Below are 21,065 nucleotides of genomic sequence, written 5' to 3'. Positions count from 1 at the left end.
ATTGTGAGATCTGCAAACTGGTAGAGAGCACGATGCAAGGTAGAATTTCCCGTAGAATCCGCTATAGACTCTCACAGAAGTTTCTAAGAGCCTTTTAAATTTAAAAAAAATCTAGATATTCTCTCTCTCTCACTCTCTTTCCATAAGCATTCCATGAAACTAGGCAGATGACGGAGCGTAAACAGCCTTGTATTGTCTAATGAAATTTCCGAAAGCCTTTGCAAAAATTGGAGGTTCAGAAATCGGACTGACATAGCCAGTTCCTTAGGGGATATACAAAAAATTGATTATATTTATTTCATGCAAATTTTCAACTTGACTCCACCCACTTTTTTTTCAAAACGCTAATCAAAGCTGTAACAAAATGAACGAAAAAAAAAATAACAGCAGTTGGATAGTAGTTTCTGTAAGAGGCACTAAATATAGAGATTGGACAAAGAGGAATTTACTCAAAACAACTTTAAGAAATTAAAAATAATAAAGGACAAAAAAAGAAAAAAGAAACCCTTAAAAGTTGGTACGAATGTAAATTCTTTTGTTTTCAGAACTGGGGTGGAAAAGTGTCGTCATGGCAACAAAATAATGCATGAACTATGTTCGAAATTGTGACTTTTCTAACAAAACACGAGGCTAAAAATTACTGTTTTTATTAGGTGGGGGCGAGGGGGGCTTTAGAATGCATTTTCCTGGCTTGTTGCTAGTATTAAAGATTGTCCGTTTGGGATGGTAGAGAAAAAACCCTTGATGGGGAAAAGGGTACTTTTCTTGTTGCCTTTTTTTTGTCATTAACTTGAATACTCCTGTCATTAACTGTAAATAACAGGACATTTTCTGGAATGCAGCAGCCAACGCAAAATAAAACAAAACAGCAGTCGCATAGAGATTTCTGCAAGAGGCATTAATTATAAAGATTAGATAATTACAAATTTATTGAAAATACCGTTTGAAAAGATTGACACAAGCTCCTGAAGGCTTAATAGACTGTGTAATCGGGAAGCATTTAATTGTTTAGCAATAACATCAAACAATGAACTTGGTCTAGGGAGCACTTTTAAAAAAGTACACAATTATATAATAAACACTGGATTAAACTGTTGACCTACAGAAGAAAAAAAACATTCGTTTAGAGGTACTACATGAACGAAGTTTTCAATCCGGTTCAAGCAGGCTATTCTAAACAATATGACACGCGGTTAAGGGGTTAAAGTATGGCCTTTATGGGAAATTGAATTAAAAAAAACAAGTTTTTTCAACTGAAAGTAAGGAGCAACATTAAAACTTAAAACGAACAGAGATTATTAAGTATATGAATGTTCGTCCCCTCGTCAATACCTTGCTCTTTACGCTAAAGTACGAATTTTGTTCCAATGCTTTAAGAATGAGCCCCGGACCACAAAGGCCGTTTAATTAGAATAAATAGCTCTTTTGAAAGTACTAAAAAAAACTTTTGCATAAAGAGATAGGTATAAACGCAATAATTTCTGTTCGTTTTAAGTTCTAATGTTGCTCCTTACTTTCAGTTTAAAAAACTTGTTTTTTTTAATTTAGTTTCTGATCGTTTTTTAAATAATGCTAGAAAATCCGACGCCCCCTTCATGGAAAATTCTCTTCCCCCATAAAAAATTCTTTCGGAAATGTCCTCCCACGCAACCTCCTGCCCCCCAACCCTCCCCCACCAGAAAAAATCCCACCTGAAAATTTCTGTATGCTTCCCAATAGCCAATACTATATGTTAACAATGGGAAAAGTTCATAACTTGCAGCCCTTCCCTCGGGGACTGTGGGGGATTAAGTCGTCCTGAAAGACACAGTTATTAGATTTTTCGACTATGCTAAACAAAATGGCTATCTCAAAATTTTGATCCGGTGACTTTGGGAAAAATGAGCGTGGGTGGGGGCTTAGTTGCCCTCCATTTTTTGGTCACTTAAAAAGGGCACTAGAACTTTTAAATTCCATTCGAATGAGCCTACTCACGACATTCTAGGACCAATTGCTCGATAAGATCACCCCTGAAAAAAAAAAAAAAAAAAAAAAAAAAAAAAAAAAAACGTTATCTTTCTTCTCGCAAAAATACAAAATTCCACATTTTTGCAGATAGGAGCTTGAAACCTCTACAGTAGGGTTCTCTGATACGCTGAACCTGATGGTTGTTTTTCATTAAGAGTCTATGACTTTTAGGGGGTGTTTCCCCTTTTTTCGAAAATAAGGCAAATTTTCTCAGGCTTGTAACTTTTGAAGGGTACGACTACACTTAATGTCACTTATATATTTAAAATCAGCATAAAAAATCAAAATTTTTAATGTATTTATTGGTATCAAAATTCCAGGGGGGGGGTTACCCGGTTTGACCCCCCCCCCCTCCCGAAATTTTTGACCGAGTCGAAAATAAGTCGAAAATTAGTAAAACCTAGGTAAAAATCAGTAAAATTAGTCGAAAACTGAGTCAAAAATTAGTAAACCCCCCCCCCCCCCGGAAAAAAATCCTGGATCCGCCCTTGATCACCACGGAGGTAGAGAAAATTGAAAGATGTATAAGAAGGATTATAAAGCTTAATCAAGTAATGGACAACACACTAAATAGTAAGGATTCTAATCACTGAACCAAGGAAAACAAATTTTTGCCAAATTGTATAAGGGCCGTTTTAGGGACATCAGGGACATATATAGGGGACATTAAAAGAGGGCAGTAATTATTCACATTCTCACAAATCATTATGTATATATATGACCAGGTCAAGGTCTAAAATAAAATATTCAGACCTCAAGAACTTAGAATGCAGGCAATGAAAGATTGAGAACCGGAGAAAAAAGTGAAAGAGAAGGGGAGAAGATGATTGTTTGATAAAGACCTTACCATCATCTTTCATCGCCAACGTTGTCACAAAATGGCTTCCACCTGACCGACCTTCATTAATTAAGGCTGATGACTTTTTGAAAAACGGATCGACATCGAAGTCAAGGTCTAATTTATTCAAATTGATGTTTTTCAAGTTGGTTTCAACCGTTTTACTCTTTCGAACCTGAAATACGAGGAAATGCGAGTAATGTTTAGTTTAAGAAACATGTCATTAGAACAGATACTTCGTACGGTCGGTTTGAATCGTGTAGACGACACAGACATCCGATATATGTATGTAGACAATATGTTGACATTTATATAGCCTTCCGGAAAAATGTTCCCTTCCGGTAGTTATCGACATAGGAAGGTCACATTTGAGTACATAATTCAATAACTAATATAAAAATAGCGAGATATATGGGATATTCCGCTTAACCTTAAAGTTAAAAGAATTTCATCAAGCTTTCCTAAAGATTTTGAAATATAAATAATTTGAGGGATGAACAATGCACCTAAATTAGAATAAAACAACAATATCATTTTATTTCCAAAAATAAATCTACAGCGAAAATCATCATTTGATGCCAAAAGGTTTAACTAAATCGGGTTAAATTGTACCGCGTGATGAGCAATTTGAAATTGTCTAAAATACTGATTAGATTTGTGTTTTTCTGAAAAACACATACAAACAAAACACTAGTTGTTTCTTTTTTCAAACAGTGATAAATTGAACGAGACTATGAACACTTTGAATTTCAAAATCAGTCTCAGGGATAGAAAAGGCACATTTACTAGGCTGCTAATGTTTTCAAACTGTTATTTGTGAAATTACGCTTTGAAAAAAACCACTGCAACCCAAGGAGATTTCATGTTTAAGAAAGGTAAATATTTTCAAATTTGTATTTATAAAAAGATTTTGTTATTCACCAAACTTCTGAAATTATATTACAATGGCTGAAATATATCAATTAACTAGTTTGAAAACAGTTTGGAAACTTTTAACTTATTAGACTACAAAAATGTTCAAATCAATTAACATAAAAGTCACTGAGGGACTTAGAATATATTCACGGTTAAGTAGCGAGATGAACCGAAAGACACTACTAGGTTATCAAAACAATGTATCAACAATCTCGTTAATGACTTAGGTGATCAAGATGAAACTTCAAGAGAATGTCAAAAGGGGAGGAGGAGCAAGTATACGTTTAATTTCAAATTAAAGGTGAGGGTAGGGGGACGACTTGGGGGATAATATCCAAATTTGTGCATGGCTGTCAAAATATATAGTTGATATCAAAATATACCAACCAATTAATTTCATATATTTTCCTTAAACCCCATTCATATATTTTTTTTTCTTTACGGCAAAAAGGCTTACGAACGCGTTATCTATCACCAGTACACAAAGTTTTTTTAAGCAAAAGACCGAAGTTTCAGCAATTTTATGGAGTTTCCGGTAGATGATTCATTAATAACATCTACTTTGGGACAATTAAATATTAGAGAATGATCTTGTTCATACAGTAGTTAGAAATCCAGTCAGTATGTGGACTAAACAATGACACAAACTTCTTAAATTTTAACAGACTGTAAGTTAGCCTATTTTTATTTAAAGTCAAAATCATGTTTTTATCCATTGGTGGCTGTTACATTACCTTACTTTGAAATGTGTATATTTTCTCCTGAGTTGCCGCAACTTATCTCAAATTGGGGTCAATTTGCTGGAGATTTTGAGGAGCTACCTCTTGGCATCCTAAGATCAATGACTCCCCAAACGATTTTTATGGTGGGAATTTTTTTGTTTAAGGCGACCGAGGTGAGGCAGAGACGTTGCAATTCGAAGTGCATAGTGTTTAGTATCGATTTTAAGGCTTTTGTGGTTGGATGGATGTAATCACAAATTGTGTATATGACCCTCGGGCCTTCCAATACAATTTATATTATATTATAAGATTAGCTGCAACAAGAGCTAATAAAGTGTATTGACAATTGAGCGTATGAAAGGGATTTGTTCTTCGGTCATCATTTTTAACTGTTGGAGTGCAAAGGTGGCTCTTTCGATTCTCAGTTTTTTAGTTCACGTCTATTAAGTTTAGTTTTTAATCTGAGTTTTCGCTATCTGGGGCTATCCAAGGTTTTTCTTTCCAATCATTCTTTCTTTCATTTTTTCAAAGCTTTTATTTACCACTCGAGATAACGGATGGGAAGTTTGTGAAGGAATATTTGTTTTTATTCTTTAGACGTCTATTCAATGGCTGAAAGTGTTTCCTGGGTTCCTTCATCGCTGTTGTTGGTCGTTGTTTTATCTATCCAGTTTAGAGCAAATTTACAGAAACGACATTATTTATTAACAAAACAACAATCAAAGTAATGGCTGATGCCACACTAAATCCTTTACAAGTAAAATAAACAAAGACATGATCATTATTGAATAGGAACACGGAGCATAAAAGGCACAAAAGAATTCATATGAAGGCTGCTCCTGCGTATGAAAGACGTCAGCCAAAAGACTTTGGTTTGCGTTCAAACTTCACAACAAACATAGCCAATCGCTAATTCCCCTTATCACCTTTTTCTACTGTGTGCCTCCGCTTGAATTTCCTTTAGCTTTGAAGAAGGTAGATGGCACTAATATCAAACATAATGAATTAGGTTGAAGCTTCTCCATAAAAAAAAAGTTCTCCATAATTGGAGAACTTTCTTTCAAATGAGGTTAAATCATCATACATCTTAATTAGATATTTGATGTTTAATATTTTCGCTCAGTTTTTCAGTATCTTTTCTAATTTACAAGAGCTTATAGGTTGTTTTTTTTTTCTAGTTTGTCCACATGCCTTCTTTACTTTCCAATTTTTACTAAAGTTTCAACTTTAAGAGGCCATAAATGACCCTTTTTATTAACAACCGACCAATTATAATTTAGGTTTCAACTTCAAGAGATCATCCGAGACCACAAATGTCCACTTTACTAACAGCTAACCGATTTTCTCTGAAGTTTCAACTTTAAGAAGCCATAAATTACCATTTTTGTTAACAACCGACCAATTATCGTTGAAGTTTCAACTTTAAGAGGCCACCAGAGACCACAAATGTCCACTTTACTAACAGCTAACCGATTTTCTTTGAAGTTTCAACTTTAAGAGGCCATACATTACCATTGTTGTTAACAACCGACCAATTATCGTTGAACTTTCAACTTTAAGAGGCCATCAGAGACCAAAAATGTCCACTTAACTAACAGCTAACAGATTTTCCTTTAAGTTTCAACTTTAAGTGGCCATAAATTACCATTTTTGTTAACAAACGACCAATTATCGTTGAAGTTTCAACTTTAAGAGGCCATCAGAGATCACAAAAGTCCACTTTACTAACAGCTAACCGATTTTCTTTGAAGTTTCAACTTTAAGAGGCCATACATTACCATTTTTGTAAACAACCGACCAATTATCGTTGAAGTTTCAACTTTAAGAGGCCATAATAGACCACAAATCTCCACTTTACTAACAGCTAACCGATTTTCTTTGACCACTTTAAGAGGCCATAAATATCCGCTTACAGGATCACATAACTGGGCTGACTTGAATATGATTCTCATTATATGACGTCTGATGAAAACATTGGTCCAAGTTTTGATTATTTACAGCATCATAGCAGAAAAACTGCGTCTCAGTTAAGCTAAAATGGGAGGGGCTTTGGCAGTTACTTTAGCGCCATCAACGCCATCTCAAGTATTTTAGCGCTATTAAAGGCCATCTTAGGTATTTCAAAAAAGTTAAACTCCTTACCAAAGAATCATTAGATTTGGTGATTCTCCCATGGAAACCAATTAATACACTATAGAACTAAGGGTCATTTCATGAGGCAAAGACGGTGTTATACTATTAAGTCATTGAAAGTGCCAAGAAACAAAGCACCCTCCAAAAATTGAAATCATTACACCATAAATGTACGCCATTGTACATGACAGAAATACAGTTATCAAGGCTACTGCAATAATATCAAGTTATTCATAGATTCCAGAACCACCCATACCTAAAAATGTTGCACCATATACGGATTATACCATAAAGACCATAAATCTAAATAGCAAAACCCCATAGCTGCAGGGCAGGAAGCCAATTTTCAAAACTAATAATACATTATCAAGTTATCCATAACGCCCTAAAAGAAAAACCCAGCAAAAAAAAAAAAAAAAAAAAAAAAAAAAAAAAAAAAAAAAAAAAACTGTCAAAGCTAGGGTTATAGTTTCAAGTTATTAATAGCACTACGAAAATGATTCACCAAACATGAAAATACCATACATTTACGTAAACAATTTCTTAGGCCACACTGTTTTTTTCATTTACAAATATAAGAGAGAAAAAGCGGGTATCATTTAAATAAAAGAGTGGAAAAAGAACTAAAAAAAGAACATAAACAAAAATTTTAAAAATCCACATATTTCGAGTTCACGCCCGGGAGCCTTTTTCAACTGGGAAAAGAAAGAAGGAAAGAAAACGATAATGAATATATAGATATTATTATTTAAAGTTTTGTTGTTGTTTTCTTTCTTTTATTTTGTTCCACATTTTTATTTAAATTATACCCATTTTTTCTCTCTTAAATTTGTACCATATATTTACACCAATCCATAGGGACATTATCGCAACATCAACCCAAATGAGGCCCCATCCTTAGCCCTGGACAGGGCTCCTTGGAGAAGACTGACAGCGCTGTCAACCAGTTCCCTCTACGCTGGCGACCTTGCTGGGCAAGAGCTTTAAGTCAAGTAAGTCATAGGGCAAAAAGACAATTGTCAAGGCTAGTTCCAATTTATAAAATTATTGATTATGGCCCAGAAGAAAGCCACACTAAAAAATATTACACCATTTACGCAAATCACACACATGTGCACAATAAATTTGCCACACTTTCAAGAGCAGAGAGCTAATTTTCAAGTCCAATGTTATATTACTGAGCTACTGATAGTGAACCGATGGGAAAAACCACCAACAAAATATACACCATTACACCATGTACACCGAACACTAATACCGTTCCACAGGGCAAAAAGACAATGGTCAAGACTAGCGTTGCATTATTGAGCTTACATTATTGAGAATAGCGGCATTATTACCATAAATACTGTATACACCTCAACTTTGCACCATTTTATAGGACAGAAAGACAATTTCCAAAACTGTTATTTTATTATCAAGTAGTTGATAGCACCCTGAGACGCCCACCCCACAAAAAAAAATGTCGCCATTTACGTCTTTTAATATTGAAGACTACTTACTGATAAAGAAACAAAAACTAAATGTTTTTCCTGCAGATGCATATATCCTTTCCCATTTCCTTAGTCACAGATGTTCAATTAAATTGATTTACCTGAAAAGTACCTAAAGTAATATGAATCACTTTGTAAAACATCTTTTTTTAAGTACCAAGGACATCGAAAATGATATCCGATTGTTTGAATTTGATAAAATGAAAACCTACACAGCCATATATATCTTGAGAAATTAAAAAACTCGGGAATTCGGTATTTAATGAAAAAGACCTCTATTTGCACTTATGTAGTTTAATTCAAAAAAGTGGGTGCTAAATTAAAAAAAAAAGAAACTTGGGTGAACAATCATAAGAAGATAAAATACAAGCAAATGATACAACACAGCTTAAGAAAGTGTAGCTTTCCTTTGAAGGACGTGCTCGAATAAAGCGGGAAGCAGTCATAAGAAAAGATTTAAAGGAAGTGGAAACGTAATGAGAAGGAACAAACAACGAAGTTCTAGATATACTAGGATGATTAAGGAGCGTTTGTAGCTGTATTAGCGTCATGTGGCTTTCGTGGATGACGCCACTGCTTCCTGGGATCCAGTTAGAGCTATTCTGGAAGGTTGATTTCGGCTTTCTTTTGAAGGCTGGATTGTCTTTGTGAATCAACATATCGTTAACGTTTGAATTTTTAAGGATGAAAAGCGTTGCCTAATTTTACTATTCAGTTTTGTCTGTTTATTTTCACGATTCAACATGGCAACACTGATGAAAAGTTGGTACAGGTTGTCTTTGGGAATCAGCATATTGTTAATGTTTGAACTTTTAAAGAAGAGAACCGTGGTCAGGCTTAACTAATTGGTTTAGTGTCTGAGTTGCGAGTGTATGAGTGCTGAGTATCTAGTGCAGATATTCCCAACCTATTTTGGCTCATGTCCAACCTAGGCATTTCTAAACTCCTATTACCTCCCCCGTTATATTTAACTTCTGTTGTTCGAACAGAAGAACGATGTGAACATTTCGAACAATTTACGTGTACCTGAAAGAAGATTAAAAGACCATTAATGTTTTATCTGTTTTTGGGTCGTACTCTATGCATATTGTATACTAAATGAAAAATATTGTCTGAATGCAACATCTTTTATACAATATATAACGTCATTGCAATACAACCAATTATCCCTTTCCTCTTCAGATACATTTGAATGAGCCGCCATTCACATGAAAAATGTTTCTTTTTCAAATTTAAGGCTCAAAAGTATAGTCAGAAAAGGGGTACATGTCCTAACCATAACCCACCAAAACATTACCATGCCCCAACTGGTGGTGCCAGCGCCCCAAGTTTGAGATATCAGGTCTAGTGTATTAGTTAGTAACTAATAGGTTTATTTTAATGTGAGTTGCCACTGTCAACTAAACTCAATCAATTAAACCTAAGTTTAATGAGTCTCAAAGTAAATGAGCCTTAAGGTTCAACGTGGCAACACTAGCGAAATATGATATTAACCTTATAACTCCATAATTTGGAAAAACCAAAAGAAAAATCTAAGAAAATTGCAGTTTTCGGGTATTACCTAAGATGGTAATACCTTAGTTAACCTAAGATGGACCAAGAGAGCAAAAAAAGCTTTTATTTTGATGTTCTTGGTATCTAAAAAAAAGGAAACTTATTTGAAATTTTAGTTTATAACTAATGCCATTATTGACCTACTAAGGCTATTAAATTGTATATAGTAGGCAAATTAAGCATTAAATCAGGTCTAGTTTATTTTAATCCATTTCTAAGACATTATAACCCAGCATAAGTACCCAGTATTTTTCAGTGAAATAACAGACGACTAGAACAAATAAAGTTTGTTAGCATTATCAGCTATTTTACAAAGATACCTTACCTTTTTCTTTTTTACTTCTTCTGAGGTTCCTTGCTCTCTCATTTCTTCTCTTTCATTATCTACATTCCTTTCTTCATTGCCCATTTGCTTAGATCTTCCTAGGCCTCCCGCCATTTTTAAGGTATCACTATGAACACAATCTACCCGATAGGCATAGATCTTTGCACTCGCATCCAATGTACAACTTGCCACCTGAAACATACAAGCAGGATTTAGCTTTTCTAAAGGGTAGGCTACTATAGAAGACACACATATATGCAGGGTGGTTCAGAGACACTGTTTTGCTTTATTAAAGTACCATGGTCAGTGAAAATGAGATCTGACTATTTGAACTGGTAAAGTAGAAACTTGCTCAGTCATGTAGATGTAAAAACTTAGGTCAGAATTCAACTTTTAACGAAAAACTTCTATATGCAGTTTTTGGCAGTAGTGGGCGCTAAATTCAAAAAAATGAAACGCGGGTGAACAATCAGCCAAAAAAAGCTAAAAACTGCGCTTGAACGTACAGATGTCTTTAAGAAGCAACAGATTGTTGATGCTTGAATTTTTAGGGAAGAAAAGGTTTGTCCAACTCAACTTGCTTATTTATTTTCACGGTTCAACGTGGCAACGCCGAAGAAAATATATTACTGCCATAAAAAACTCCATAATTTTGAAACAATCAAAAGAAAAATCTTAGAAAATTAAGGGTTTTCGGACATAAATAGATCTAAGACGGGTCCAGGGGGTAAAAATGTTTTTATTTTAATGTCTTCAACACTCCAAGCTACCTTGTGACAGCAAAGTTGATAGCGCTGCGCCTAGAAACTTTTAGTGTATGTGCGGTCCTACAGGGTCACTAAGGAAGGAATTTTTGATATAAAATTGATTTATGGTAACATAAATCTTAGGTATCTTAGAAAGGAAAAGGTATCTTTAGGTAAGCAGTACAATTATAAGCTTGTTCTAAAACAATAGGCGAGTCGTAAAACGGTAGGCCTGTTTCAGTCATCCTAGTTGCTACTAACAGTTTTTTGTTAGTTCATGGAAAAAAAACTGACAATTGACCAAAATTTGTAGCAAACAATTCATGGGGGAATACTGACTGAACGGAACATTTGAAAATGTGATCTATATATAATATATAGATTTAAAACATCATTTCAAGCTTCATAGCAAGCATAAAAATACAATACAAAGGTGTAAAGCACAGACGTTGGTTTCTTCAGTTGTTTCTTAAATGGTGAAATTTACAATTTTCATTTTCTTTCTAATTTTTTTTTTTTATTTCGCGCTCAAAATCCATAAACTGTTTCTCCAACAACATTTTCAATTGTTTTCTCTTGGCTAGTGGAAACATAATTGTAAGTAAAATTGTTACAAACAATTTTTGTTAGGAAGGCCAAAACAAACAAAGAATATATCATGCAGTCTTTTAATTACAAGTTCTGAAATAACTTTTGTTCCAATGATGACTGGCCACCCCATCTTCCCCAAAATAAATGATTATTAGATCGGACAAAGTACAAGATTGTTGTATAAGACTGTTAGTACAGTTTTCTGTTAGCTCGTAAAGACATTTATCCAAAAAAGAGCCTGCAAATAGCTGCTTGACCTCAAGATGCTAAAAAACGGTTTTTCCTTTATATAACGGAAAAAATTAACAAAACAGCTAACTAGTTTACTGCTTGTTATTTGTTTCATGTTCATTCTTGTCCTCTTTTGTATGCTTTTAATGACTTTCTAATTTTCTTCTTTTATTTGTTTTAATTTTTTTACATATTGTTTACATAAATGTATACAAATAGTTTTTTTATGATTTTATTGATTTTCTTTGTTGTTGTTTTTTTTGACAATTTTGATAAAATAACGGTGCATTCTTTTGCCAGCCATGATTGATTTCAAGACCTTTTTAATATTATTCTGTTTTTTGTTCGGACTCCGATGTACGAATCCAGCCCAGCCAGGCTTGAGATACTTATTTTTTGGCATAAATTTTATCTTGTCTCCTACAAAAGTACTCGTAAAATTGTTATAAACACATTTTTTTAGAAAGGTCCAAAAAGGCTTTATGTCAGTTTGTCTTTGAGTAAAATTAGTAGAATATATGTCGTCCCAATCATGGCTAGTCTTTTGATTTTTTTTTATTAAAAAAAAATGGTCTTTTTTCATTTTCTCTCCTTTCCCGTCTGTTCTTTTTGTGGTAGGGGGGTGTAGCTTTTCCCTCTTTAAGTGAATTAGATGCGAACTCAATTTATCTTTAGCTACAGATGTATATTTCTAAATAAAATCGTCCATCCTAGCACTAGGATAGTGTCAGTAGCTAAATATGGACTAAAATATTTCGACTAAAATTTATCTCTATCATGAACATGGACTGCAGGTTCCTATTCTTAGACATGATGTAGATAGTTGTGATTTGTATGATAGTTGTGATTGGCTCATGGCTGTGACTGGACTAGTGATGATTGGCTGACTACTATCTATTAAACTTTTTTTAATCATTTAAACTTGAACAAAAGTTACACTTACATCCTAGCCAACATAAATACAATTATTCTGCTTCACAACACAACAATCACAACAATCTGCAATCTGCTTCACAACAATCTGCTTCACAAGATTGAATTTAACCACAACTAAACAGTCTGTCTATGATTTAGATGTTGTGATCAAACTTTAATATCAAATGTCCATGATTGGGCAGGATTTTCCAAGATTAGAATCAAGCTTAAAATGGGTCCATGATGACAATCCATGATGACTTTTAGTGTATTTAAAATTGGCATCGTTGCATATGGCCAAATTATTCAAGCTGATAACAAATTTATTAACACAATTTAGATAAATCCAACGGTCAAGCTATCCACTTTCTAAGTAGTATAACACAGATTTTACAGTGATTTAACTGTTTCCAAGCTATATGTGATTAGCTATATGATCCTGGATATCTTCATCCTAACACATTGTCTTCGCAACACCTTTACGCATTGTGATACATGAAAATCCTATATTTGTATATGTTAGTATATTTGTATATTATTTGTGTATTTTAGTGTGTTCTAATCATCGTCTAGCCCAGGAAATAGCTTTTTCCCATATTTTCAATATGTGATTTTTATTTTGTCGCTCTTGTTTGTAAAGCAGTCGAGCTTGAAATGTTGAATGGCTTATGTGGACATAATAATGACCTGAGTTGAAATTAATACCAGTGTGAACAATGATGGCAATTTATTTGCCGTTTCTGGGATGGATGCTGATTTAATAATCTCAAATCGATATTATATTTTTATATATTGAATTATTATATTTTTATATATTTTAAATATCACCTCATATCTATTTTTATTGAAGTGATGATGACTTGATAGTTTGAAATTGACAAGTGTTTCCGTACTTGCTTTTAAATAATATATACAAAATTTTTCACTTTTTCATAATCAGTTCAAGTGTCATTCCTTGCCCGTGATCTGCAGAAAAATCCATAACTGGGCTGACTTCATTTGACTGGAATCTTCTAGAAACGTCTCCCTTTACATCAACATCCTGGCCTCGAGAAAAGCAGTGGGTCTTGCAAAATAAGTTTTTAAACGTAATCTCCCGGCAAAAATAGATAACTTTAAAGTAATAGAAAAAAGGAAAGTATGGCCAGGGTGTGCAAGGTTGTTTCCATTTCCTTTCGAAAAAAGGAGGAATCACCCTTGCTTTTAAATATTCCTGAAGCAGATACGACAGTAGAAGTCCAACACTCTTCGTCATTGGTACATGTTTTTAAAACTTGTACATACTTTAAAACAAAGGTCCCATCCTGTTTTCGTCTGTTTTTTTAATGCTTATTTCGACAGCGTCCTTGTTTTTTCATAGCGCTCTTTTTGTTATCTACTTGTTTAGCTCGAATTTCTTATCTGTTTTCGTTGAGAGGAGGCTCATAATACTAACCTGAAAGTTGCTCATTTCGGAGTCCTTCGCTCTCATCATGTCCGTCATGTAGTCAATCAAATGCAGCTGAAATGCATTCTTTGCGTTGATTTTCTGCAGGAAAAAAAAAAACAACAAAAAATGAGACAGAATAATACAACGACTTACTCAATTAAAAGTAAAGAGCAATGTTAAAACTAAAAATAACCTTATGTAAGGAGTGAGAACAGATGTGAATCAACCTCTTCCTCCCCTCCCCCAAAAATTTGAAAATGAGACTATATCAGGGAAGTTACAAAAATATTTTAAATGTCATTTTTTAAATGTCAATTTTTTTAAATTTCGTGAAGTTGCACAAATTTTTTAAATTTCAAATTTTACAAATTTTTTAAATTCACTTAAGAAAAAAACTTTTGAAGTTTTTCCTGTTATGGACAAAGATTATTCTTTAATTAATATTGATAGCACAGAACAGCTTAAAAGTCCTATATAGTTCTCAAATTTTCAAATGACCTACCTTCAATAAGTAGGAATAACTTTCAATGATGATTACAAAGCCCTTTTTTCTTCATCTTTATTTTCTCTGGTATTTATATCTTAACCATCATTCATCATAACCATCTTAAAAATCATTCATCATGATTTTTATTTAAGTCCCAAGAACAGCAAATATGAGTTCCAAGAAAAACAAAAGCTCTGTTTGCCAAATATGCAGCGCTAGGTTCTGATTGAATACTTACTTCTATATGATAAATTACCACTAAAATATACCATGTTCGAAAAACTATTGATTCGCTTGTTTCCAATGGTAAAATAGAATACTATGAAGAATTTCCCTAGTGTCTCTCAAAGTCAATGAATGGAAGCTCCTGCTGAGCACCTAGCTCATGGGATCGAAACCCACCGATGGCATTTTTTCCTTTTATTTTTTTTTTTTTTTACTATTTTCCTTTTATTTATAATGAAATAGGTAGACACTGTCCAATCTGTAAGCATTTGACAAATACTTCTACCTTTGCCTTTTAACAGAGGGTTCATGTTCCTAAGGAGCTTTTCAGCGTGTTTGAATTTCGGGGGAAAAAATTTCCACGGAAGGGGGGATTTCCAGGAAAATTTCCACGAAAGGGGGATTACCGGAGTGATCAGAAAAACGATTAGAGGTTAAAGTCTTTTTCAAATGATTAGAGTCTTTTTCAAACGATCAGATATTTAAAGAAATTTTCAACTGAAAGTAGGGAAGAACATTAAAACTCAAAACTAACAGAAATTATTCGACAATGTAGATAGAGCTCTCCTTGAAAAGTGTTTAAGAGATGTAGGTCTACCTTTAAGTTTTATTCGTTTATTTGTTGGTATGTATTCTGGGACTAAGTCTACGGTCAGGGTTGCAGGTTTGAGATTTTCCATGTTATTTGACCATAAAACAGGAGTGAAGCAGGGCAGTACCATGTCCCCGAGACTGTTCGGTTTGTTTTTTAATGATATGGTGGAGTTTTTGGGAGAAAACTTGGCTTCAAAGCAATGTCTTCGAAAAATTAATTTTTCGGTGTTATTATATGCGGATGACACTGCATTGGTGGCGAAGTCGGCAAGGGAGCTTCAGATGTTACTGGATTTAATTGAGGAATACTTACAAATGAAAAAGTTACAGCTGAACGTTATGAAAACTAAAGTGGTTGTTTTCAGTAAAAAGATGAAAAAATATTTCTATTTGGAGGACAACAATTAGAAGTAGTTGAAAAAATAAAGTATCTTGGTTATATCTTCCAAAGTAATGGTGGATGGAGCTCTCATATTAAAGAAGTGTTAAACAGGGGAAGAGCTGCAACATTTTCACGTTTCAGGAATAAAAATAGTGGAATAGAGAATTTCTCTATGCATAAGAGGGTTTTTTTATCTAAGATTATGCCGATTCTCTATTACGGGGCAGAAATCTGGGAACATGAGAACGCTGCCTAGTTAGAAAGCCTTCAGCTAGGCTATTTTAAGAGATTGTACGGGTTGCATAGAATGGTCCATTCCCAGTTTCTTAAAGGAGACCTTGGACTTTGGTCTCTTAAAAGTTATAGGACAGTCCAAATGACAAAATTTTGGCTAAGGGTTGAACAGTTACCCAGTGATAGGTTACTGAAGGCTGCAAATGATGAGTTACTTCAGCTACATAGGAAAAGATCTTGGCCTTTTAAAGTTAAAGAGGTATTGGATAAGACAGGTTTTTCTTTCGCATGGAATGATGGCCTTGGACCAACTAGTCAACAATTACAGTTGGACAAAGAAATTAAGCGGGTGCTGGAGGACCAGACGACACAGAAATGGGGTGAGGAGATTAAGAATTCGGAAACTTTAAGATATTATAATGAGGTTAAGATAATTTATGGTCAGGAATTTTACGTTAAGTTAAATTTACCGTCTAGATACCTTACATATTGGATGCTACGATCTAATTGCCTTCCGATTCGTTCGAGATTGAAAGTTTTTGAGAGGAGTAAAAGTGTCCCAAACGGCAGGTTTGCTTGCCCTCTTTGCCAAGAAGAGGCAGGAGAATTTGGAGCATTGTCTGAGTCGTTGTCGAGGTCTTTTGGCGGTAAGGGAAAATTTATTTAGGAATGATGGAGTGCTGCTTCCTGATGCCTTGAAAAGTACATCGTCACAATTTATTTGTCTAGTGGGAAGATATCTTGATGAGTATTTTGCAAAAAGAAGAGAGTAATTTTTATTTTATTTTTTTTTCTTTATTATTGTGACAAGTGCTGTAATTTGTTAATCGTGTATGTTATTTGTGTAGATGGCCACATTTTGGCTTGAAATACACGTTATCTTATGAAGGGATTACCACCTCTTCAATACTTTGCTCTTTACGCTAAAATTGACTGTTTTCCCCATTTTTTTAGAACGACTCTTCAAACACAAGTGCCGTTTAAATAGAATAGGAAGCTTTTTTTTTTTAAAGTGCTAGAAACTTCAGCGTAAAGAGCAAGGTATTGAGGAGGAGTCAACCCCTTCATATACGGAATAAAGCCGATAAGTTGTGAAATTTGCCCATTGTTTGCACATAGTATTTGTTGTTGGGAAGTATACATGCATTTTTCCGGCGGGGGGGGGTGCTTGGGGGGTCCATAGGGAGAATTTTCGTGGGAAGGGATACTTCCGGGTGTGAACTTTCCGGGGGGAATTTCACACTGGTGGGATTTGGCAGAATCCCCATACGAAATTCTTTTTATCGGTGTTACCTTCTCTTCGCCAACTCGATTTTGCATGTGGAGATAATTCAAGGGTATTGTTTCAGCAGGTTTAGATATCTGACAAAAAATTTTCACGGAAGGAGGGACTTCCGGAGTGCTCGGAAAAACGATTAGAAATTAAAGTCTTTTTCAAATGAAAGTATGCTAAGGAGAAGTTTTCAGGGTGAATCGTCCAAAAGAAATTTAAAATGGCCTCAATACCTTGCTATTTACGCTAAAGCTATTAACGCCCCTGCGTATACGGAATAATTTCCCTTTGCTTTGAGTTTTACCATTGCTCCTTACTTTCAGTTGAAATTTTTTCTCTTTTTTTATTTATTTCATAAGAAATCTAGTAAAAGTAGGAGCAACTGCTAATACGGCAAAAATGATGGTCCATAGAATTGAATTTAGCTTTAAAATAAATTAAATTAAAAAAAAAGTTTTTACAACTGAAAGTAAGAAGCAACATCAAAACTTAAAACGAATAGAAGTTTTTTAGTACTTTTAAAAAAGTTTAGTATTGTTCTAATTAAGCGACCCTTGTGCTTCAAGAGTCGTTCTTAAAGAATTGGGACAAAATTTAAACTTTTGCGTAAAGGGGGAGGTGTTGAGGAGGGGGCAGTCCCTTTCATATGCGTTATAATTTCTGTTCATTTTAAATTTTAATGTTTCTCTTTACTTTCAGTTGAAAAACTTATTTTTTTAAATTTAATTTCTGATCGTTTTTAAGGAATGCCAGGAAATCTGGCCCCACCTCCATAGAGAAATCCCCCTCCCCACGGAAATAACCTCTAGAAAATCCAATGCTGGTGAAAATTTACCCCGGACAATTATCCTTAACAACTCCACGCGTAAAATTGAGACGGAAGAAAGAAAGCAAGACATATAAGAAGAATTTTGTATAGGAATTCTGTCAAATTTCCCAAGTGTATAATTTCCCCTGAAAAGTTCCCTCCCTATAAAAAATTCCCCCATGGAAAACCCCCAGCAAAAATTTCGCCCCTCCACCCGAACATGTATACATACTTCATAATAACAAATACTGTGTGTAAAAAATGGGTACATTTTATGACTTAAAGACCTTTCCTCCGGGGCTGTGGGGGGGGGGGGTCATACTATATCCAAAGGAATAGTTATTGCGCCTTTCAACTATGATGTGCAAAATAGCTATCTCAAAATTTTGATCGGACGACTTTGGGAAAAAAGGGGCGGGGAGGAGGGCCAGGTTGCCCTCCAATCTTTTCGTTCACTTAAAAAGGGTACTAAAACTTTTAATTTCCGTTCAAATGAGTCCTCTCACGACAATCTAGGACCGCAGGGTCGATACAATCACCCCTGGAAAAAAAAATATAAAAAAAATAAACACGCACCCGTAATCTTTCTTTTGGCAAAAAATACATAATTCCGCATTTTTGCAGATAGGAGCTTGAAACCACTACAGTAGGGTTTTCTGTTACGCTGAATCTGAAGGTGTGATTTTCATTAAGATCATAATACTTTTAGGGGGTGTTCCTCCCTTCTGTTCGAAAATCAGGCAAATTTTATCAGACTCGTACTCTTTAGTCGGTAAGACTAAACTTAATGAAACTTATATATTTAATATCAGCGTAAAAAGCTGATTCTTTTGCTATAACAATTGGTATCGAAACTCCGTATTTTAGAGCTTCGGCTGCTATTGAACCGGGTCGCCCCATACTTACAGTACATGTTCACAATCTGTTTGATTACATAAAATTACAAAACAAGTTAGACAATGGAAAAACATTAGTAAATAAAAATCCTATGAAAGAGTTGTATCTAAGAAATTGGAAAATAGCTTTTGAGTACTCAAGCAAGAATATATATATATATATATATATATATATATATATATATATATATATATATATATATATATATATATATATATATATATATATATATATATATATATATATATATATATATATATATATATATATATATATATATATATATATATATATATATATATATATATATATATATATATATATATATATATATATATATATATATATATATATATATATATATATACATATTATAATATGCTATTTATACTTGTAAGTATAACGAAGTATCTACAAGTACACCAACTTGCATAAATGGCTATTAATCGGAACACCGTGCTCATTGGGCCACCGGGTTCCTTCATTCAATACTTTAGCATTTGAAATATTCAGTCAGTCGATAGTTCGTATAATCACTTGTTTAACTTCAATTATTACTACGTAACAATTATATAGGTGCTAGAAAAAAATCTGATTAAGTTTGGATTTTGGAATAAAAAAATAAAAATGAACTTCAGATTTTCATCTTTTTCGGAATCCAAAAGAGTCTTTTTACAGACAAGCTTTTAAATTTGTTGTAAGGAATTTCTTTTTCAGGGTTTAAATACGAAAATCTGTAAAAATTAAAGTATGCACCAAAAAGACACACCCGGGGGGGGGGGGTCAAATAAGTTTCCAGCAAGTAAGTTCTAAACTCTTTGAAAAACATATTGTATTTTTGAGCAGATAGATACAGATAGATAGGTAGATTTATTTTCCATATAAATAAAAAAAAACAAGTTTTTTAAACTGAAAGTAAGGAGCGACATTAAAACTTAAAACGAACAGAAATTATTCCGTATATGAAAGGGGCTGTCCCCTCCTCAACGCCTCGCTCTTTACGTGAAAGTTTTTTATTGTTTTAAAAAATAAAGTTGTGAGACAGAGTCAAACTTTAGCGTAAAAGAGCGAGGCGTTGAGGAGGGACAGCCCCTTTCATATACGGAATAATTTCTGTTCGTTTTAAGTTTTAATGTCGCTCCTTACTTTCAGTTTAAAAAACTTGTTTTTTTTATTTAATTTCTGATCGTTTTTTAGTTAATGCAGCTTTTATTTTGGCTCACCGTCATTGAATAAGTAAAAAACATTTGCATAAAAATTTCACTTTTCCTTTGCTAAATGGCTGTCTCTAAATTTGGTTCTGACGTAATATACAAATTAACTTACGTAACGAATTTCTATATTCGTATATTTTTCTTCTGTCGAAAGATATAAAGTTGCAGATTTTTCGCAGATATGAGCCTGAAACATATGTTATAGAATTTTCTAATACGCTGAATCTGGTGGTGTGACTTTAATAAGATTCTTTTACTTTTAGGGGGTTTTTTCCCCTTCTTTAAAAAATCAGGTAAGTTTTCTCAGGCTTGTAGCCTTTGATGGGTAATACTAAACTTAATAAAATTCATATATTTAGAATCAGCCTTATAAGCCCATTCTTTTGATAAATTTATTGAAATCAAAGTTCCATTTTTAAAAGTTTCGCTTTATTTTGAGCCTTATCCCTTGTTTTTTTTTTTTTTTTTTTTATTACGTATATGCTATTGCGCATATTAGGGGAATGTCCCCGTAGGAAATAACCCGCTCGGCCCATTAAAAGTTAAAAAAAAATTTTAATTCACAAACCACGGAAACACAACGTCCATTTAATTAGAATAGATAAGCTGTTTAGAAAGCACTAAAAAAAAACTGTAGCGTAAAGAGCGAGGTATTTACTTGGGCGAGAACCCCCTCATATACGTAATAATTTCTGTTCATTTTAAGTTCTAATGTTGCTTCTTACTTTCAGTTGAAAAAACTTGTTTTTTTTTTTATTTAGTTTCTGATCGTTTTTTAAATAATGCTTGGAAATCCGGCGCCCCCTTCATAGAAATGTCCCTTACCCCAAAGAAACATCCTCCACGGAAAGATTCTCCCGAGTAACCCCCTCCTCCAGCCCCCCCACCAGAAGAAAATTCTTCCTGAAAATGTCTGTATACTTCCCAATAACCAAAACAATATGTAACAAATGGGCAAAGTTCATAAATTTCAGCCCATCCCCTGGGACCTGTGGGGGATTAATTCATCGTAAAAGACATATTTATTAGATTTTCGACTATGCTGAACATAA

General features: G+C 33.9%; 1 protein-coding gene across 1 annotated transcript in view; it reads right to left on the bottom strand.

The window, feature by feature from the left end:
• barr (non-SMC condensin I complex subunit H) overlaps positions 1-21,065 on the bottom strand; it is a 111,949-nt gene that overhangs the window by 54,084 nt on the left and 36,800 nt on the right. The window contains exons 3-5 of the mRNA XM_089093873.1: positions 13,906-13,998; positions 9,988-10,179; positions 2,855-3,020 (exon numbers count right to left, since the gene is read on the bottom strand). Coding sequence (XP_088949999.1) covers positions 2,855-3,020; positions 9,988-10,179; positions 13,906-13,998 — 451 coding nt within the window. The remainder of the gene's footprint in view (positions 1-2,854; positions 3,021-9,987; positions 10,180-13,905; positions 13,999-21,065) is intronic.

This window comes from Artemia sp. Qi Xiang Cuo, chromosome 9 (genome assembly GCF_049724085.1).
Source record: "Artemia sp. Qi Xiang Cuo chromosome 9, ASM4972408v1, whole genome shotgun sequence".
NCBI classification, from domain to species: Eukaryota; Metazoa; Arthropoda; class Branchiopoda; order Anostraca; family Artemiidae; genus Artemia; species Artemia sp. Qi Xiang Cuo.
The sequence above is the reverse complement of the archived record's forward strand: the minus strand, read 5'-3'. Positions and strand labels throughout refer to the sequence as shown.